At 44.8% G+C, this 20,212-nt stretch overlaps 1 protein-coding gene across 3 annotated transcripts in view; it reads left to right on the top strand.

Annotated features, from left to right (window-relative positions):
- Window positions 1-20,212, top strand: part of PELI3 (pellino E3 ubiquitin protein ligase family member 3) — a 52,058-nt gene that overhangs the window by 22,145 nt on the left and 9,701 nt on the right. For 2 of the 3 annotated variants that reach the window (XM_033956945.1, XM_033956944.1), the window contains exons 3-6: window positions 1,835-1,964; window positions 2,405-2,506; window positions 11,401-11,592; window positions 19,766-19,954. In XM_033956945.1, coding sequence (XP_033812836.1) covers window positions 1,835-1,964; window positions 2,405-2,506; window positions 11,401-11,592; window positions 19,766-19,954 — 613 coding nt within the window. The remainder of the gene's footprint in view (window positions 1-1,834; window positions 1,965-2,404; window positions 2,507-11,400; window positions 11,593-19,765; window positions 19,955-20,212) is intronic. The other variant, XM_033956946.1, reaches the window with a different exon arrangement.

The raw sequence follows: 20,212 nt of genomic DNA, 5'->3' as shown, positions 1-20,212 counted from the left end.
AAGAACTTATGTGCTGGGTGGTCGTTAACGCTGTCTTGGAGTTGCTGCTGCCAGCCAGTCTATCAAACATGTGTCTAAATGGTGTACAATAAAATGAAATTAAAAAGAAATAAAAATAACACTCCCCCCCACCCGCACAGCCTGTTTTCATGCCTGTGTGAAACTGAGCTTACTTGCATGGAGACCTGCAGCTGACAGCAGCAGCTCTGGGACAGTGTCAGCCAGCCCCTCAACATGTAAGCTCTTTCAGCAGGGAGGAAGTCTTCAATTGTTGAGCTTGGGGGATCCTCACCAGCATGTCATTTAGGGGCAGATTCTTCAAAACTAAAATGTGCCTTTAATGTGCTTGCTAAACCAGTTCCAGATGGTTTAGAGTGCAAGTATTTTAACAGCAGATTATCAAAATGGCTCACCCTGGTCTTTTCCGAGTTTTCTAGCAGTTTCTGATACCTCCATGCAAATGCCATGATACTGCCCTGCAAATGAGCACTCTGAGCAATTCTCTATAATCGCCGAGTGATTCCCTATGCAAATTAAAATAAAAATAACAAACCCCAAATTGAAGATCGACAGGAGAGATGCCCACCCCCTGCTACCACATCGCACAACCACCCGACACTATTAACACCCCCCTCCCCCACAACAGGAGAGTTGCCCACTCTCTCCCGCCATCGCCCAACCCCCACCCCCAACAACTACCCCCGTACCCCTGACTCTACACACACACCCTCCGCAGCAGGAGAGATGCCCACTCTCTCCCTCCGTTGCTCTCCCCCAACTCCACCTGGGCCCCAAATGACCCCCCTGCCCCTCCCTGGGGCCTATTTACTTCGGCTGGCAGGCCTGCCTCTTACACATGGCAGTCCTTCCTCTTCCCGGTGCATCCTTGGATGTGCCAGGGAGGGGCCTAAGGCTCTGATTGGCCCAGGGTCTCCAGAGCCTTAAGCAACCTGGGCCAATCAAATCTATAGGCTCCTCCCCAGTGCATCCCAGGATGTACTGGGAAGGGGAAGGCATGCCATTTTGTAAGAAGTGGGCCTGCTAGCTGGAGCAGGTAGGCTCCCCTCCAGCCAGACTTCCTGAATAAGGTAGGGAGGGGCAGGAGGGAGGGTTCATTGGGAGCATGGGGGGAGTTGGGGGGGGGGCGATGGCGGGAGAGAGTGGACATCTCTCCTGCTGCGTGGGGAAGTGATTGTGCGTAGAGTCCAGGGGACAGGGAGAGTTGTAGAGGTTGGGTGACAACAGGAGAGATTGGGCATCTCTCCCGCTGCCAGGGGGTGTTGGGAGGTTGTGCGACCTGGCAGGAGAAAGTGGGCATCTCTCCCACTGCTAGGGGGTGTCAGGAGGTTCTGCAACGCAGTAGGAGAGTGGACATCTCTCCTGCTGATCTTTGATTTGGGTGTTTTTTAAAAAAATGTGGGTGTATTCTGCACATATGCTGATCGCTACCCAATGTGGGTGTATTCTGCACATATGCTGATCGCTACCATCAGCTACTCATTGCAAGCAAATTTAGTGAGCCTAGGCCCCATTCCGTGAACTTCATTTGCATGTGCTGTTTTTGGAGAATGACTCGCTTTTTAAAAAATCGTTACAAGAATGGCTTTGACAGTGGCCCTTTGTTTTTTACCGTGAAGCTTTGAGAATCTTCCCCTTACTTTGGGAGAGGAGGATACTGGAAATGAAATGTGAGTTTGTTTTAGTTGGAGGGGGCAGATGTAAAATTTTTGGTCCACCTACTTTGGTCTCAGTCCTGCTCTAAATCGGCTGTCTGGCTATGCTATTGGCACATACCTGTTTCCTTCTCTTTCTCTCTATCTCTTCTCATTTTCAGGTACAATGGTTCACTGGCCAATGGGGATAAGGGAAGACGTCGCAGTCGCCTGGCACTGACCAAACGTCTGAAAGCAAACGGTGTGAAGCCAGACGTGATCCATCACATATCGACTCCTCTGGTGTCTAAGGCAAGCGTTTCTCCCAGAATCTTCTATGTCATGTGCAAAGGCCTCTTCCTTGATTCTTTCTATTCCAGCCCTCATCAGAGATCCTCCTCCCAGTAAGTCCTCTCCCCTTACTTCCTGCCTGATTTACATCAGGGATCCTCCACCATGAGTCCTCCATCTTTCTTTCTTCCCACTCAGCTGGGGTCTTCACCCACGAGGCCTTACTTCTTTCTGTCCAGCTGTCACTGGGGATTGTCCTCATCTCCCCACTTCCCCACACTCTACTATCTCTTTCCTGACTCCATCCTATCTGGCTGTCACCTGTGATTCTGAATAATCAAATACAGCTCTTCCTCTTGAAAGCAGAAAGCACTCTCACTGTGTAGTGTTTCAGTTTGCTAGATATCTTAAACCCTGCCTCTTTCTTTCTGTCCCCCCTCTCCTTTCTTTCACACCAGCAGGCACTGAGTAATAAAGGGCACCACAGTATCTCGTACACCCTGTCCCGTAGTCACTCAGTTATTGTGGAGTACACGCATGATGCCAGCACAGACATGTTCCAGGTACTGATGTGTTTGCCTCACAACTCTGCATGCTGTGTTTTTCCCTTACCTGCTCCCCCCCAAAAAAAAGTCACTCAGATGGGAAAACTTTAAGAAAAATTAAGATTTAGAAAGAGTCCTGGCTCTATGACTTACTTTGTAACACTTTGCCATCAGTGATACAGGTTCAATACCCCTAAAAGCTCAATGGTAATTTTTAAAAAAATTATTTTATTTAGGAGTGAATACTTTTTGGTGTGTTTACTGTTTATATGGTTAGATTTATTCTGCTTAACAATGGAGTTGTGTTTTTTTTTCTTTAGGAGTGAATGTCTCTTAGTATGTTTGCTGTTTGTATGGGTTAGGTCTATCCTATTTAATAATGGAGTTCTTATATATATATATATATATATATATATATAAAAATATATAAATATATAATTTAATTGTATGTTTGTAAACCGTTTGGAACAGTAAAATGAATGAGCGGTATAACAAGATTAATAAACCGTAAGGTTGCATCTTTTCTCCAATCCATATAGAACAGACTAAGCCAGTTCTGGTTTTTCTTCCTTTACATTCTGAATTGAATCAGAGTTATAAACTGACTAGTCATTAACGGGTGCTAGAATATATGTCATAGAAACATAGAAACATAGAAATTGACGGCAGAAAAGGGCCATAGCCCATCGAGTCTGCCCATACCAATGACCCACTCCCTGATTCTTACTCCCCTATAGATCCCACATGAATATCCCATTTTCTCTTAAAATCTGACACGCTGCTGGCCTCAATCACCCGCTGAGGCAGCTCATTCCAATGATCGACCACCCTTTCGGTGAAGAAGTGCTTCCTAGCATCACCTTGAAATTTCCCTCCCCTGATTTTCAGTGAGTGTCCTCTGGTTAACGAGGGCCCTGTAAGACTGAAGATATCATCTTTCACCTCTATACGCCCCGTAATATACTTAAAGGTCTCAATCATGTCCCCCCTCTCTCTTCGCTCCTCCAGTGAGTACATCCGCAGTTTTTTTAACCTTTCTTCATACGTGAGATCCCTGAGCCCTAAGATCATCCTGGTAGCCATTCGCTGAACCGACTCAATTCTCAACACATCTTTTCGGTAGTGTGGTCTCCAGAATTGAACACAATACTCGAGATGAGGTCTCACCATGGATCTGTACAATGGCATTATGACTTCAGGTTTTCTGCTGACAAAACCCCTACGGATACAGCTCATCATTTGTCTTGCCTTGGACGAAGCCTTCTCTACTTGATTGGCAGCCTTCATATCATCGCTAATGATCACTCCTAAATCACGTTCCACCGTGGTCCTGGACAAGGTTTCACCATTTAGTGTGTAAGTTCTGTGTGGATTTTTTTTGCCTAGGTGCATTACTTTACATTTTTTAGCATTGAAGCCTAGCTGCCAAGTTGATGACCACTGTTCCAGCTGTCTTAGGTCCTGCGTCATAAAGTCAGGCACACTGCTTTTGCCAACTATGTTGCATAGTTTGGCATCGTCGGCAAACAGTGATACTTTTCCTCTAAGCCCTTGGGTCAAATCTCCTATGAATAAATTGAATAGAATCGGCCCTAAGACGGAGCCCTGAGGTACTCCACTCATCACTACTGACGTTTTGGAGGGGGTACCGTTTACCATCACCCTTTGAAGCCTACCATCCAGCCAATCCCTTACCCATGTAGTGAATGTATCCCCTAATCCCATCGATTTTAGTTTGTTCAATAGCCTGCGGTGTGGGATGCTATCAAAAGCTTTGCTGAAGTCCAAATATATCACGTCCAGGAACTCACCGGCATCCAGATGACTGGTCACCCAATCAAAGAAGTCAATCAGATTAGATTGGCAGGACCTTCCCCTGGTAAATCCGTGTTGATGTGGATTACGTAAATTTTCTTCGTCTAGAATTTTGTCAAGTTCCTGTTTGATCAGTGTTTCCATGAGTTTGCACACTATGGATGTAAGACTCACCGGTCTGTAATTTCCTGTCTCTGTTCTGCAGCCCTTTTTGTGGAGTGGAATTACGTTAGCTGTTTTCCAGTCTAGGGGTACTTTTCCCGTGCGCATGGAAAGATTGAAGAGTACGGATAGTGGTTCAGCCAGAACTTCACTCAGCTCTCTGAGTACCCTGGGGTGTAGATTGTCTGGTCCCATGGCTTTGTCTACTTTGAGTCTTGAAAGTTCGTGGTAGACGCTACTGGGTGTAAACTCGTAATCACGAAACAGGTCATTTTGGCTGTCTCTTATCTGTAGTTGTGGACCAGCTCCCGGTGCTTCACAGGTGAATACTGAGCAGAAGTATTCGTTTAGCAGTTCTGCCTTGGTAGTATCAGATTCTGCGTAGTTTCCATCTGATTGCCTAAGGCTTTCTATTCCATTTTTGTTTCTCTTCCTGTCGCTAATGTACCTAAAGAAGGATTTGTCCCCTTTTTTAATGTTCCGTGCTAGATCTTCCTCTGTTCGAAGTTTGGCTTCCCTGACTGCCTTTTTGACAGCCTTAGATCTGGCCAGATAGTCTTCTTTTGCCTCCCTTTTCCCAAGATGTTTGTAGGTGATAAATGTTTCTTTTTTCTTTTTAATGAGGTCCGAAATTTCCTTGTTGAACCATTGTGGTTTTTTGTTTCTCCGGCGTTTGCTTACTGTTTTTACGTAGCGGCTAGATGCTTCGTTCAGGATGGATTTTAGATTTGACCACATAGTTTCCGGATTGTCAGTTTCTGCATGGTTTTGCAGCTCTTGATGGACAAAGTCTCTCATGTGGTCGAAATCTGCGTCCCTAAAGTTGAGGACCCTCGTTGCTGTGTTTGATTTAGAGAAGCCTTTCCTGAGGTTGAGCCATACCATGTTGTGGTCACTAGAGGCCAGCGTGTCTCCCACTGATACTTCCGAGACACTGTCTCCATTTGTGAGTACCAGGTCCAGTATTGCTTTTTCTCTGGTGGGCTCTAATACCATTTGTTTGAGTTGTGCACCCTTAATGGAGGTTAATATTCTTTTGCTACCGCTCGTAGTTGCTGAGAGGGTGTTCCAGTCTGCATCTGGCATGTTGAAGTCGCCTAACAGTACTGTGTCACCACGCAAAGTGATGTTCTCTATGTCCTCAATCAATTCTTTGTCTTTGTCTTCCTGTTGTCTTGGAGGCCTGTATACCACACCGAGGTAAAGGCATTTTTCGTTCCCTCTGGCCAGGTTTACCCAAAGTGATTCCCCTGTGTATCTAACCTCTGTGATCCTGGTAGTTTTGATATTATCCTTAGTGTATAGTGCTACCCCCCTCCTAATTTGCCCTCTCTGTCCCGACGAAGTAGATTGTAGCCTGGTATAACCATATCCCACCCATGTGAGTCTGTGAACCAGGTCTCAGATATCGCTACTATGTCAAGGTCAGCATTCCTTATTTCTGTTTCTAGTTCCAGGATTTTGTTGCCCAAGCTGTGTGCATTAACATACATTGCTCTCCAAATTTGTGATGAGATGCCTATCCCCGTTAGTGTGGCTCTTGTTTTTTTGTGTATACTATGGGTACTTACCTTAGGCTCAGAAGTGTGGGTTTTACTTGCTTCCCCAGGGTGGATCCTTACTGCTCTGGTATGTATGTGTGAACCCTCCCCCAACTTACCTAGTTTAAAGCCTTCCGAAGTAGATGTGCTAGTCGATGTCCAAAAACTTTCTTGCCTCTCTTTGTTAGGTGAAGTCCGTCAGGTCCCTGTAGTCCTTGTAGCGCCGCTTTCTTTCTTTATTTCTCTCTCTCTCTCTCTCCCTCCCGCTATCTTTCTTTCTGTCTGTCTCTCTCCCTGGCCCCCTTTGTCTGTCTGTCTTTCTGTCTCTCCCTGCCCCTGTGTCTTTCTTCTTTTCTTTCTGTCTCCCTTCCTCCCGCTGTCTGTCTTTCTTTCTGTCTGTCTCTCTCCCAGCCTCCTATGCAGCAGCATTTCTCTCCCCCCCACTTCCCTGTGCAGCCACAGCAGCATTCCCTCCCTCTCCATTTCCCTCCCTCCACACCTCTTCCCTGTGCAGCAGCAGCATTTTCCCTTCCCCCCCCTTTCCCTTCTCATGGTCTTGCCAGCTTCTTTAGTCCGTTGCCGCCCCCCCTTTCCTTCCCGCGGTCCCGACAAACCTGCCGACTCCAGCCTGCAGCACTCTGCACACGCTGCTTCGGGGCCTTCTACTGCCCTGATTTACTCTGCCGCGTCTCTGATGATATCATCAGAAACATGCCAGAGTAAATCAGGGCAGTAGAAGGGCCCAAAGCACTGTGTGCAGAGTACTGCAGGCTGCTGGAGTAGGCAGGTTTGGAGTCAGGACCACGGGAAGGGGGAGGGGCGGCAAGACGTCGGGAGAACTGAGCTACCGAAGAACAGGGAGTCCAGCAATGGCGGCCAGTGCTGTGAGTGTAGCAGGTTTGGAGTCGGGACCACGGGAAGGGGGAGGGGCGGCAAGACGTCGGGAGAACTGAGTTACCGAAGAGCAGGGAGTCTAGCAATGGCGGCCAGTGCTGCGAGTGTAGGTAGGAGCTGGGGACTCGCGCATGCGCACTCCTGCTTGGCCACGGACATACAGAATATGGAACAGGGAATACAGAACACGAAAGTTGGAGTGCGCATGTGCGGCTAGCATTTTATTATATAGGATGCATGAAAGAGAACAAGATCAGGACTGATCAGTCTGTTCTATTTGTCCTGGAGTAAGTTCACAAACCTAGTTGGATCAGTCTGGATGGTTACCCGGGAGTGGGAGAAAAAGTGAAAGCAGCACTGTGTAGGTTTCTGCCAGGCACCAAAGTGGCACTGAAGTCTGCACCCCAACCTCAGGCCTGGCAGGGGCTCCTAAAATCTACATAAGGAAATAAATAGAAATACAGCAGAAATGAAGCTTTTGAGGGTAGAACCTTCAATAACAATATGAAATGCATTCTGATGACAGTCTAAAGCAGGGGTGTCAAAGTCCCTCCTCGAGGGTCGCAATCCAGTCAGGTTTTCAGGATTACTCCAATGAATATGCATGAGATCTATTTGCATGCACTGCTTTCATTGTATGGTAATAGAGCTCATGCATATTCATTGGGGAAATCCTGAAAACCTGACTGGATTGCAGCCCTCGAGGAGGGACTTTGACACCCCTGGTCTAGAGGGAAAAGAAGGCGTGGGGAGGAGTGAGAAACAAGAAAAGGTGGATTTTTCTTTGTTATCTTATTTCTGTTTTATTTCTATTTATTACCTTTAAAGTGGACTAACTTGGCAATCACATAATAGAATCCATGTAGGCATGACCATTGAGGGGTGCCCAAAGCAGATTAATAGAAGCTCTCTTCAGCCAGAAATGTTAAAACCTAAACTAAACTAAACTAAACCTTAGGTTTGTATACCGCGCCATCTCCGCAAGCGTAGAGCTCAGCACGGTTTACATAATTAGGATAGAAAGGAACTCCAGAAGAAGAAGGGTTATAGGAAAGGAACTAAGAGGGTAGAGAGGGGTCAAGGTACCAGAGAGCGAGAGGTGTTAGATTTTTGAAAAGAGCCAAGTTTTCAGGTGTTTGCGGAAGAGTTGGAGGGAGTTTGAATTTCTGAGCGGGGATGTGAGGTTGTTCCAGAGTTCTGTGGTTCTAAAGGGGAGGGATGTTCCTAGTTTTCCTTCGCGGGATATACCTTTTGTAGAAGGGAATGATAGTTTCAGTTTTTGGGAGGATCTGGAGGAGTTAGGGTTTGAGGAGTTCCAAAGGAGTGGAATAACGGGAGGAAGGATGCCGTGTAGGATCTTGAACGCTAAGCAGGCACATTTAAAGAGTATTCTGGAATGTACTGGAAGCCAGTGAAGCTTGGACAGAAGTGGAGAGACGTGGTCGAACTTGCCTCTTGCGAAAATGAGCTTAGCCGCGGCATTCTGAATTAGCTGAAATCTATAGAGGTTTTTCTTAGTTAGGCTTATATAGATGGAGTTGCAATAGTCCAGTCTAGAGAGGATGGTGGATTGAATAAGGATGGCGAAATGAGAATGATGAAAGCAGGATCTCACTTTCCTCAGCATATGAAGGTTAAAAAAGCATTTTTTTATCAAGGAGTTGAGGTGGTCATTGAAGGAGAGAGAAGAGTCTATGATGATGCCCAGGACTTTGCTTGAAAATTCAAGATGAAGAGTGGGGCCGGAAGATAGTGGGATGGAGGTGGGTAAATGATCTAATATTGGGCCAAGCCAAAGTAATTTTGTTTTGGACTCATTTAGTTTTATTTGTACAGATTGGGCCCAGGATTGGAGGTTCAATATACATGCGGATATGTTTCCAGCGAGGTTAGTGAGGTTCGAGTCGGTCTCGAGGAGGATGAGGATGTTGTCGGCATAGGTGTAGAGAGTTTCAAGGGGGGAGAGCTGGAGGAGTTTCAGAGAGGACATGTAGATGTTGAAAAGGATAGGAGAGAGGGGTGAGCCTTGCGGGACTCCACATATCGGCATTTACTGAATTGGTGGATGGCTGCATCACTTCCTGCAAAATGAGTTAACAGTTACCAGATTTACACCCTCCCCCCCTTTTATAAAGCTGCATTAGGGTTTTCTATCACCAGCCGCAGCGATAAAAGCTCCAACGCTCATAGAATTCCTATGAATGTTGGAACTTTTACCGCTGCAGCCTGATATAAAAAACGCTAACGTGGCTTCATAAAGGGGGGGTTAGTTAGGTCATTGATATAATTAAGCTTTAGTTTTCCACTAGTCTCTTCAGGGGCCTATTTACTGTGATGTTTCATTTGGCCTTTCATGTGCACTAACAGTGCTGCAGAGGTATAGTAGATTGCAGATCATGCTATGAGCCCTGCCATTAATAACATCAGCAATCTGGCTACCTTCTGCAAAATGATGCAACACATTTAAGCAGGTTACACAGAGGATTTGCACCTATCATATCTTCACTTTGGTTGTTAATGTGTGTTAAGCACACCTTAATACATTGGCCCCAGTATTTTTAATATTTGATAAATTATTGTTTTTATTTACCTATTATAATTGTTTCCTATAATCTTTTAAAAATGTACACCGTCTAGACGTGTATTTTGATAGACGGTATATCAAAAATAAAGAAACTTGAATGCTAATACATTACCTTATACAAGTATATAAAAGTATGACTTAATTACCAGTAGATCAAATTAACTATTGACATTTAATACTTTTCTGATAGTTATGTGCTAAATTAACATTGTCTTATTATGGGGGCGCTTTCACTAAAAGGTGTTTAGACTTAGCATGTAGGTAACACATGAAAACTGCTTTAAAGGGTTTATGCGAGCTTGCTTGTTTCTGTGCGTTAAAACCACATAACTGAATTTTTCTGTCAGATCTATTTTATGCCCTGTTTTATAACATGCATGCCTAATTTTCATAGTGACCATGAGGGGTGTGGGGAGGTCAGGGGGGTTTCCATAAATTAGGTGCGATGTTATAGAATACTTGCATTTACATGCCTGCCATAAGTTGGGGGTACCAGCATTAACACTAGCCTTTGGAGTTTGGAAGACATAAATGGTCACATCCAAAGTTAGACGCAAAGGCCCCAATTCTTGTAGGGATGCCAAAAGTTAGATGTTGGTAGGTGTCCTACCTCTGACTAACTTAATTGGTTTAATTGGCAATAAATGACGCGGTACTTGACCGTGTCGTCCACAGAGGTGCCTATGTAGGAGCAATTCTCGTGTAAAGTAAGCGCCATAAATGTAGGCCAATAAAACCCCGGCCTACATTTCCAGCATCTACTTTACACATGGCTGCGATTCTGCAACCGGCAAAGTACATGATTGACATGTGACTGGCAACAGTTTTGGAGGCGCTGGCTGATACCGGCGCCGGTTGCAGAATCTGGCCCACAATGCATGCTAAGCTAGTGTTCTACAAAGGGCACTTCACAAAGACCACCCTTTACAGAATGCTAGAATTTGTCCCCGTGTCATTCTGTATCTGAATGCTGATGCATGACTGCAATAAAAAGTAATGGGAATGCCCCTTCTTGATTTTGCAGCATTAGTTTTCGGTTCCATATTTTAAAATCCTGCACTAAGGCACGTTAAGCACAAAACTTAATACATTTTAGGAGAAGAGTCCTCATATTAATCTTTGTTTTCTTTTGTTCTCACCATGTGTTGGGATATACCAATTGCTCCCTCCAAAATATATAGGGTCCAATTTACTAAACTTTAGTAATTTAGACTAGAAAGTTGCGCAAGGACAGGAATCCCACCCATCCCCGCCCGTCCCCGTCAGGATCCTCTCCGTCCCCACCCGGATCCTCTCCATCCCTACCCGTCCCCGCAAGGAATTACCTCCATCCCCACCCGTCCCCATAAAAAGCAGCAATTACTTCTGACAGGATCATCAATTCCACAGTTTCTTTTGTGTTTGCGCTGCTGTTTTCCTTGTGGAATCTCTTTGGTGGAACCTTTTTTGTTTTCTGTTCAGGTAATTAACTTATAAACCCCCTCTTTTACTAAGGCTGACATGTCCATTATATTATATGGACGAACCCTGCTTCCAAAGCCTTCCATCCCCGTGGGAGTCCCGTTGGCTGGAGGGGGGTCCCCGTGGGAGTCCCGTGGGCCATAGGGGGGTCCCTGTGGGAGTCCCGTGGGTTGGGAGGGATTCCCGTGGGACCCGCGGGATTCCCGCGATCCCCATTTCTGTGCAGACCTCTAATTTAGTCCCACGTTTACAGGAAGGATAACATTGTCACAATAAATAATCAAAAAGTATAATTTCATTGTACTGAAATTTATGTGCAGCACTTTACATTTCAATTAGGCAATTAATTACATCCAAATAAGAACCAAAAAGGGATTTAGAAGGAGGTGTGAAAAGGCAAGTCAGGTTAGTACCCTGCTCCATAACAAGCCCACTTTCTTCTAATTTCTGACCAGATTGGGCGATCAACAGAAAGTATGATTGACTTTGTGGTGACAGATACAGCATCTGGCAGCGGAGGCAGCGGTGGGTCTGCACAGAGCACCATCTCCCGTTACGCCTGTCGAGTTATCTGCCAACGCAGTCCCCCCTATACAGCCAGGATCTACGCAGCTGGTTTTGACTCCTCACGTAACATCTTTCTTGGGGTAAGTCGGGGTGTGCGATCACCACCATAATTTGTAAACATCTCAGTTATCTTGACAATTTGTTCTAGAGGAGGCTGTTGTTATGTTATATTGTAATTTTATCTTCGATAATTGTTATTATAGTATGATCTGGCTAGTGATTGTTACATCTAAATATTTATGTAAATTTATGCACATCCATTCCACAGGGACATAATCTGGTCACTATCCTCACTCATCTCCTGTGAATTCTATTCCATCCTTTCACCATCCCCAATGATTTTCTTTCCCATCTCAACCCACATTTAAAAGATCTTATAGTGACTTTTTGTAGTGCAATAGGCATATCATTCTGGACTGTAGGGTATTCTCCCCATGCTCGCGAGCAATGCAGAAGGAATCCACTCCAGCTTTTCAAATCCTCCTCCTCTTTTTGCACATGAGCTGGAAGGAGACTTTCCGATCTGTTCTGTATATTTCTTTTTTTTGGGGGGGGGTTCTTTTGTGGCTTTCAGTGCTCAAGAGCTCCCCAGATTGGAAGTTAAGCTCTGTCTATGTAGAAGAGAAACAGACTAAGGTCTGTAGCTGACAGGCCAATCTCTCTGTAATATCTGTTAGCCAGCCTGCAGAAACCTTTGTGGATCTCAGAGTTCGGGCCCTAGAAGCTTTGCTCACTTACTGGGTCTCAGGAGCTTGAGCACAGGCTGTTAGACATCCACAGGGGGCAAAGTGGGGAACTTCAGGGTGCCAGCTGCGTTTCACCTCCCCAATTTTACATGCATGGGTCTGCGAGGGATGAGGATCAATCAGACTTCAGTATGATTGGCAACCCGAAGATTTCAGCATTGAAGGACAGTTCCATTGAAGCAGTGATTTCTTCTCCCAGATCCAGCTACTTTTAGAGCTGAGGCAGGCTACAGCATATCCACAGCACAGGTCACAGTGTTACTCACTGCTGTTACAGCCCATGAGAAAAATTAGGGGTTCTGTAAAAAGCTATTTTTAAAAGTTTATGCCCCTTACTTTAAGGTTCCTCACCTCTAAAATCCCTCTGAGTTTTTTTTTGTTTTTAGTTAAGCCGTTTTAAAGCTGTATTTTGGTGTCAAAATGCTGCTACCGCTGCAGCCATCTTGGATCTTTTTTTTTTTTTTTTTTTCAAATTTCTCCAGAACCTTCAGAACTCATTTTGCCTCAAAACTTGCAGGGATGGAGTCCTTAGGCTCTTTTATCCCTAATTCATGCCAAATTTGCGCTGGATGGATGCCAGAAGAGAATCCTTGTGCCAAGTACAGTGAAGCATGTGATGGGGGGCTTTGGGCTTAGCCTCCGCTTGGGTCTCTAGGGCTGAGGAGACATTAGAGGGCTTGTCTGCTAGGAAAAAATCTCTTTCAAAGCCATGGAATAGCGGTTTACCTAAGTGTAGGAGCGTGGAAGCTGTGGAGCCCAAGAGATACAAGGTGGAGTCTCCTAAAGGGGACTCCATGCTTTTTAATATAGCATTTTCTCCTGAATTTATTAATCTGATTTGGAGAGCTTATTTAGATGGATGGGGTCCCCAGGAGGCGCACAAGGGGGCTTGGGTTTCCAGGGCACATCTGGTTCAGTATCAAAGGCTGGCAAGGATCCAGTGGACCTTTCAGACAGAGACTCGGTGGATGAGGGTCTATCTATTTGCCTTTGCTGTTGCAGAGCAAGCCCTCTGCTGGGAGATACAGGGTCACAGGCAGTAGCAAGTATGCAAGATACAGCTCTGGCCCTCAACCAGGGAGATGACCTCACAGTTCGCTGCTATTCAAACCCTCAGCTCTGTTAGAGCTCATTGCTGACTCCTTGTGGGTTACAGTTAGACTCTCAGCAGGTCCTGTCTGCTCCATGCTCTATCCTGAGTGGAGTGAGGCGCATCCCACATCTTTTTCCTGGCTTTCTGATTTGAATGTTTTAGTCACAGAGCAATGGGATGCTCCTGAAGGATCATTTAAGGTAGCCAAGGCAATGGCTTGGCTGTATCCAGTGGCACAGGAGGGTCAGGAGATGTTTGCTCAGCCTAAGGTAGATTCCTTAGTAGCACCGAGGGAGGTGTGATATTAAATGATATGCAGGATCACAGAGTGGATATGATCCTTAAAAGACAGTTTGAAGCGCTTGCTTTGGGATTCAAAGCAGCTACAGCAGCCTCTTTTGTGACACACGCTTGTCATACCAGGTTGCATGGGCTTACGCTGGTGGAAAGCAAACTTTTGGCCCAACTTCTATTAACAGGGGTGGATTATATGGCTGATGCATCTTTATGACATCATCAGAGTCATGAGCAAAATCTTGGCTTATTCTAGCTCATTCTGAAGTATGCTTTGGATCAGGTAGTGAGCAGGAGATTCCATCTAAAGGCTATGCTCAGCAGACTTCCTTTCAAGGGACAAATGTTGTTTGGAAAGAGACTAGATGATTTTATGGCCAGCATGGCAGATCATCGGCCAAAGTCTCTAACTGATAGCAGACCACGAACCTCAAGAGCTCCAGGCAGTCTAATTTTCATGGCTGCAGACACTTTCGGCAGTACTCAGGAGGAGCCTCATCTCAAAGATCCTATCAGGGATCAAGACAGAGATTTTCAGGACCTAGATGGAACCAAGCCTCCAGTTCTTGTCCCACTTCAGCCTTCAAGAAAGCACAATGACGCCATGTCCAGAGCCGTTCCCCTGAAGATTGGGGGACGGCTCTCAGAGTATGTGGAGGCCGGGCACAGATCTCATCAAACCATTGGATATTGGAGATTATTCAGAGCAGTTACAAGCTTGAATTCGCCCAATCATTAGCAGACTGGTTTGTAGACTCCCCAGTGGGGCACCCAGAGAAGGCAAGCAAGATTTCAGCATGAAAACAGTGCTGTCAGTTATTGCAGTGGTGGCGCCAGGGGAATTTCTCGCTTCCCTGAATTTGACGAACACCTACCTGCATATTTCCATCTTTCTGGAACACAGGAAGTTCCTGAGATTTCATGTCCTGGAGAACCATTACCAGTTCTAAATGCTTCCCTTTGGCCTGATGATAGCATCTCGCACATTCACCAAGTGGTGGTGGCAGCTGCACATTTCCGCATGACAGGATTGCAGGTGCATCCATACCTGGATGACTGGCTGATGAGGGCTCTGTCTGCATGCCTCTGGCAGAAAGGATATATCTATCTTCCAGATGCACACAGACAGAAGCTTTGTACCCAGATAATAAACATGTTGGCCAAGCCAGCTCCACCCACATGGCACTACCTCCAAATGCTAGGATCCATGGCAGCTATGATAGACATGATCCCTTGGGTAAAGGCTCACATGTGTCCTCTCCAGACCACACTGTTATTGTGTTGGTCACCACAATCAGTCTTTCTGAAGATGTCTCCCGTGGACTCAGTAATCTTGTGCCAGTATGAGCTGGTGGCTCCACCTATAGGCATTATCAAGGGGTATGCCTCGCAGAATTATTTTTGATCACAAACTTTCTTTTCATGACCACATCAGTAGTATTGTTAAATCCTCTTTTTTTAGGCTTCGTCAAATTCGTTCTGTTTCTCAATTTCTTTGCGCTAATTCTCTCAATATTCTTATCCACTCTCTTGTTATTTCCAAAATAGACTACTGTAATGCTCTGTTCAACGGAATAGCTCAAAAGGAACTCAAACGTCTACAGATCATTCAAAATACATCCATTAAGCTCATTTTCAAAGCAAAGAAGTTCGACCACGTTACACCTCTTCTTAAGAAAGCCCACTGGCTTCTGGTTGCCCATCGGGTAACATATAAACTATGTCTGCTCACATTTAAATCTCTTCTTTCTAAAACTCTGGCTTTCATCTACAAGTTATTAATTCCTTACACCTCCAATAGAACATTAAGATCCACTGAACAGCATTTGCTAACGATTCCTTCACTTAAAATTATTAATACTAGACAACAGTTGATCTTTTCAGTTACGGCCCCTCAAACTTGGAATTCACTCCCTAGCCATTTAAGGGAAGAACACAATATAGAAAAATTTAAAGGTAAACTGAAGAGTTTTCTCTTTAAAGATGCCTTTATAAACTAATCATTTAGTCTTTGAACTAATTTTATCTTTCTTTCTGCAATTTTATTGAAGTAATTTTTTTATCCTCCCTTTCCTTATGTATCCTCCTTACTTGTCTCTTTAACTTTTATACAAATTGTAATTCCTACCCATCTCCTCCCTTATGTTCCTAGTTTTGTCAAATTTGTCAATAGTTGTGTTAGTCTTAGTTTTTTATTTATTGTATTATCCCCCTTACTTTGAAATTTTATTAACATGTACATCGCTTAGAATTTAGATTAAGCGATTAATCAAATTATTATTAAACTTGAAACTTGAGAATAGCTTTGTGGATAATTGTGACAATGGATGCCAGCCTGTTTGACTGGGGAGCTCACTGCAATGGATGTCCAATCCAGGCGCACTGGTCGGCCTCCCAAAGGAAGTGGCTGATCAACAGATTGGAGCTATGAGCCATTCGACTTCTGTTGCAGAAGCTGGACAAGAGTCTGGAGGGACAGGCAGTCTGAGTCTTCTCAGACAATGCTATCACAGTGGCATATGTCAATCGCCAAGGAGGGACCAAGAGTGCGCAGCTGAGTCTGGAGGCCTGCTTATTGTTCTGGCGGACAGAATTTCACCTTCAGGCCCTTTCAGTGGCACATGTAGCGGGAGTGGACAATGTCCAGGCTGATTACCTGGAAGAATGGATGCTGTCTGCCACAGCCTTCTAATCCATTGTTCTTTGCTGGGGACACCTAATGTTCGATCTGATAGTGAAAGTGAGAAACAAGAAGGTGGACCACTTCTTCAGTCAAAGATCTGAGCCCAGAAGTGCAGGTCTGGATGCTTTGGTCCAGTCGTGACCAGTGAATGAGCTCTTGTACATGTTTCCTTCATGGCCCATGATGGGGCAAATGCTCCACAGAATTGCAAACCATCTGGGGAAAGTCTTTCTATTAGCATCAGATTTGCCACATAGACCTTGGTATGTGGATCTAATGTGTCTGCAGGTGCCACTGGATCTTCTTTCTCAGGGGCCACTGGTCATAGAAGATCCGGATCACTTTGCTCTTGAGGGCACAGTGTTAGCATGCAAAGGATACTCAGAGGTAGTTATTGCTATTCTCCTCAGATTCAAAAAGCCTACTACGGTCTCTGCTTATGCAAAGGCATGGGAGATATTTCAGCACTGGTGCATTAAGGAGAAGGCGGAGCTATTTGTGCTCTGATCTTGGTGGTGTAAGCCTTCCTCCAAACTGGCCTTGCCAAGAGTTTTGCGGCGGCATTGCTCAGAGTCCAAGTGGCAGGACTCTCTTGTTGTAAGGCACAAGAACGTAAAGCTTCTTTGACATCTCATCCGGATATAGCCAGATTCCTAAAAGGGATGCTAAGGCTCAGACCACCAGTAAAACAACTGTTTCCATTGTGGAACCTTAATGTGGTATTGCTCGACCTCAGTCAGGCTCCATATGAACCACTTAAGGAAGCATTCTTGGTGGATCTTACAATCAAGACAACTTGTGACCATTATGTCAGCAAGAAGAGTCTCGGAACTACAGGCACTATTGTGCAGAGAGCCCTTCCTCAAGATCACGAGGATGGGAATTTCTATGCACATGGTTCTGTCCTTTTTGCTGAAGGTTGTTTTGGTCTTCCATGTCAATTAAGAAGTAAAATTGCCAGCATTCCAACCCACAGGATCAAAGAAGAATGACCAGATTCTGAAAAAGTTGGATGAGAGGAGAGTCCTCTTACAATGCTTTTTGTGCTCATCAGTCAGGCTTGATATGGCAAACTGGCGTCCACGGCCATAATTTCCAGATGGATCCACATGGCCATTTCATCAGTATATAAAGACGCATTTGACTAGAAGCATGGTTTCTTCGTGGATGGAAGCTTGAGCCATTCCGCTCAAGGAAATTTGTAGGAAGTGACCTGGTCCACTCTACAATGTTCTCCCTGTTTTAGAGAGTGGATGTGGCGGCAAGATAGGCCACTGCTTTTGGGGCCTCAGTGTTACGAGCCAGCACAGAGATCCTGCTCAAGATTTCTGGGACTGCTTTTGTACATCCTTACAGTCCAAAATGACACTATTGTACTAGAAAAAAAGATTAGGTTCTTCACCTTGCTAATATCATTTCTAGTAGATAGATGTGTCATCCTGGAGCCCCACCCTATTATTTTCTGTGCCTGCTTACTGTCTCAGTCAGAAAGTTCAAGTCCAAACTGAAATTTTGGATATCAGTCAGAACTCAAGGGTATAAAGAATAATCTACTGCTATAACACATTGGGGGAATGTTTGAGCTCCATAAATGTTTCTGATTGGTATGGTTATATCAATGTTTCAATTGTTCAATTATAATGTTTAACATGTTTGTTATATTTTCAGAACAGAACGGATTTGTAGTTTGGGGAGTCTCCCTGTACCCCTCCCTTTGCATGCGTTTCTGTATAGGGCTTTCGCCTGCTTTGGTACAAACTGAAGGGGGCAGCAGAGCCCTATGGTGAAGGAGGAAGAGTTGAAAAACTGGACTGGATTCCTTCTGCACAACTCGCGAGCATGGGGAGAATATCCTACAGTCCAGATTGGGCACACTTATCTACTAGAAAATATATTAGTAAGGTAAGAACCTAATCTTTTTTTTTGTCCATATCCCTGCAGATTTTTGCATATTTCCATGGGTTTCCTGTTGTCCCCATCCCCACACATATTTCTGTTGAGGAGTTAAGAGACATCTGTCACAGATAAGCCAGATTAAGTAAAAATAAGTCTGTCTGTACTCTCACCAGCTCTCATCAAGTATCTTCTGTCCTCTTTATGGTCTCCTGTCCATCTGTCTCTCATCAGAGATCTTTCTTCCTAAGCCATGCTCTATTTCCCAATAGCTACAAGCCTAGAGGTAGCTGATCTGGCTGGGGAGGGGGGATCAAGCAGCTTTGCCACCACAAATATGCTTCAAGGACCACATTATAAAAGATCAGCCGTAGGGATATGGCCAGCTACAGCACCAGAAAGGGTCCCTTTCAGCAAGGCCATGACACCAGAGGGTGAGGTGGCCAGCTGTCTAAATGTTGGTGGACAGGTAGGAGTTAAATCTGCTGCTGCTGCTCACAAAGCCTCTGGCTTTAATCTAACTTATTCAACTCTCATCATAGATGTTCCTCCTGCAAGGCCTCATGTCCTCTCATTACTCTTTCCTATCTCACTCTCATCAGGGATTCTCTTCTCATGGAGGCCTTCCTTTGAGGCAGGTGATTTAGGATGTTTTAATCTCTCTGCTGAACTGCTGCAATCTGGCATATTTGGACTTCTCAAAGAGGAATGGTGTCAGATTGTGTTTGGTCCAGCATACAGCTTCTAAAATCACAAAAGGGCATGGAAATGGGATCGAGCCATACCACAACTGGTTGAGCTCCATTGACTCTCAGTGGAATTAAGAATTCAATTTAAATTGCTGGTTATATTGTATGAAAGTATTTAAGGATGAGGACCAGAATTTGTTTGCAGTATAGTTTGTGTTTATATGATAGTGAGAGCCTTGAGATCTGAGGTCCAAATGTTCTTAACCATACCATCAATTACAGATTGTAAATTATTGGTCACTACACAACAGATTTTGAAAGTTTGAGCCTCATGTGCATAAAATGCTAAGGACATTATGTGAATAAAAAATGTCTTCAAATGGGTTGTGCTATGAGAGAAGTCATATCATTATTAGAAGAAATTAAAAATGTGGCTATTTTCACAGATTTGTGACTGACTTTTCTGAGGTGATGGACAAGAGATTTAGGGCTCCTTTTACTAAGGTGCGCTAGCGGTTTTAGCGCGCGCTACAGTGCCATGCGCACTAAACGCTAACGCCTCCATAGAGCTTGCATTAGTATTTTTTGTTCAGCGCGTGATTAGTGCACATTAATCTTTAGCATGCGCTAAAAACGCTAGCGCACCTTAGAAAAAGGAGCCTTTAAAGATGGAATTGTTTTAAGTGACAATTTTTTGTAATTTGTAACATATATGTAATCCACTTTGAATCTTATTTTTTTTTTAAATAGAAGTGGGCTATGAAGTTATGAATTAAATTAAAATTTCTGTACCTGTGTCCAGTGATCTAGAGTCTCTGGCATGTATTGATGCCTATCTCTGCTTTTACATTCCAGGAACGGGCGGCAAAATGGCGGACTCCAGATGGACTGATGGATGGGCTAACCACCAATGGGGTGCTGGTCATGCATCCCACAGGAGGGTTCTCCGAAGACTCATCCCCAGGAGTCTGGCGGGAGATCTCAGTCTGTGGCAATGTGTATGCACTACGGGAGTCCCGCTCAGCACAGCAGCGGGGAAAACTGGTAAGAAGAAGGTTCATTCTCCAGTCTGGCAAATTTATACAGGGGGCCTCCCCTGTCTGTCTAATATTCATCTGCTTGAGTGCAATGGGCAACCCATTCTGTTTCTCTGAAGACTGTAACATTGAGGCAGATTACCTTTTGAAAGACAACCTAAGATACTCCAGAAGCAGAAATTTCATCTGTTAGTCCAGGACTCCTGGTCCCTTCATGGAATCCAGAGGAAATCATCTAGGGGCTGTGGAGATGGGGAGGTTGTAT

The sequence above is a fragment of the Geotrypetes seraphini genome, chromosome 8, assembly GCF_902459505.1.
Source record: "Geotrypetes seraphini chromosome 8, aGeoSer1.1, whole genome shotgun sequence".
Classification (NCBI taxonomy): Eukaryota; Metazoa; Chordata; class Amphibia; order Gymnophiona; family Dermophiidae; genus Geotrypetes; species Geotrypetes seraphini.
Note: the sequence above shows the minus strand (reverse complement) of the source record. Positions and strands in the feature narration are given on the sequence as shown.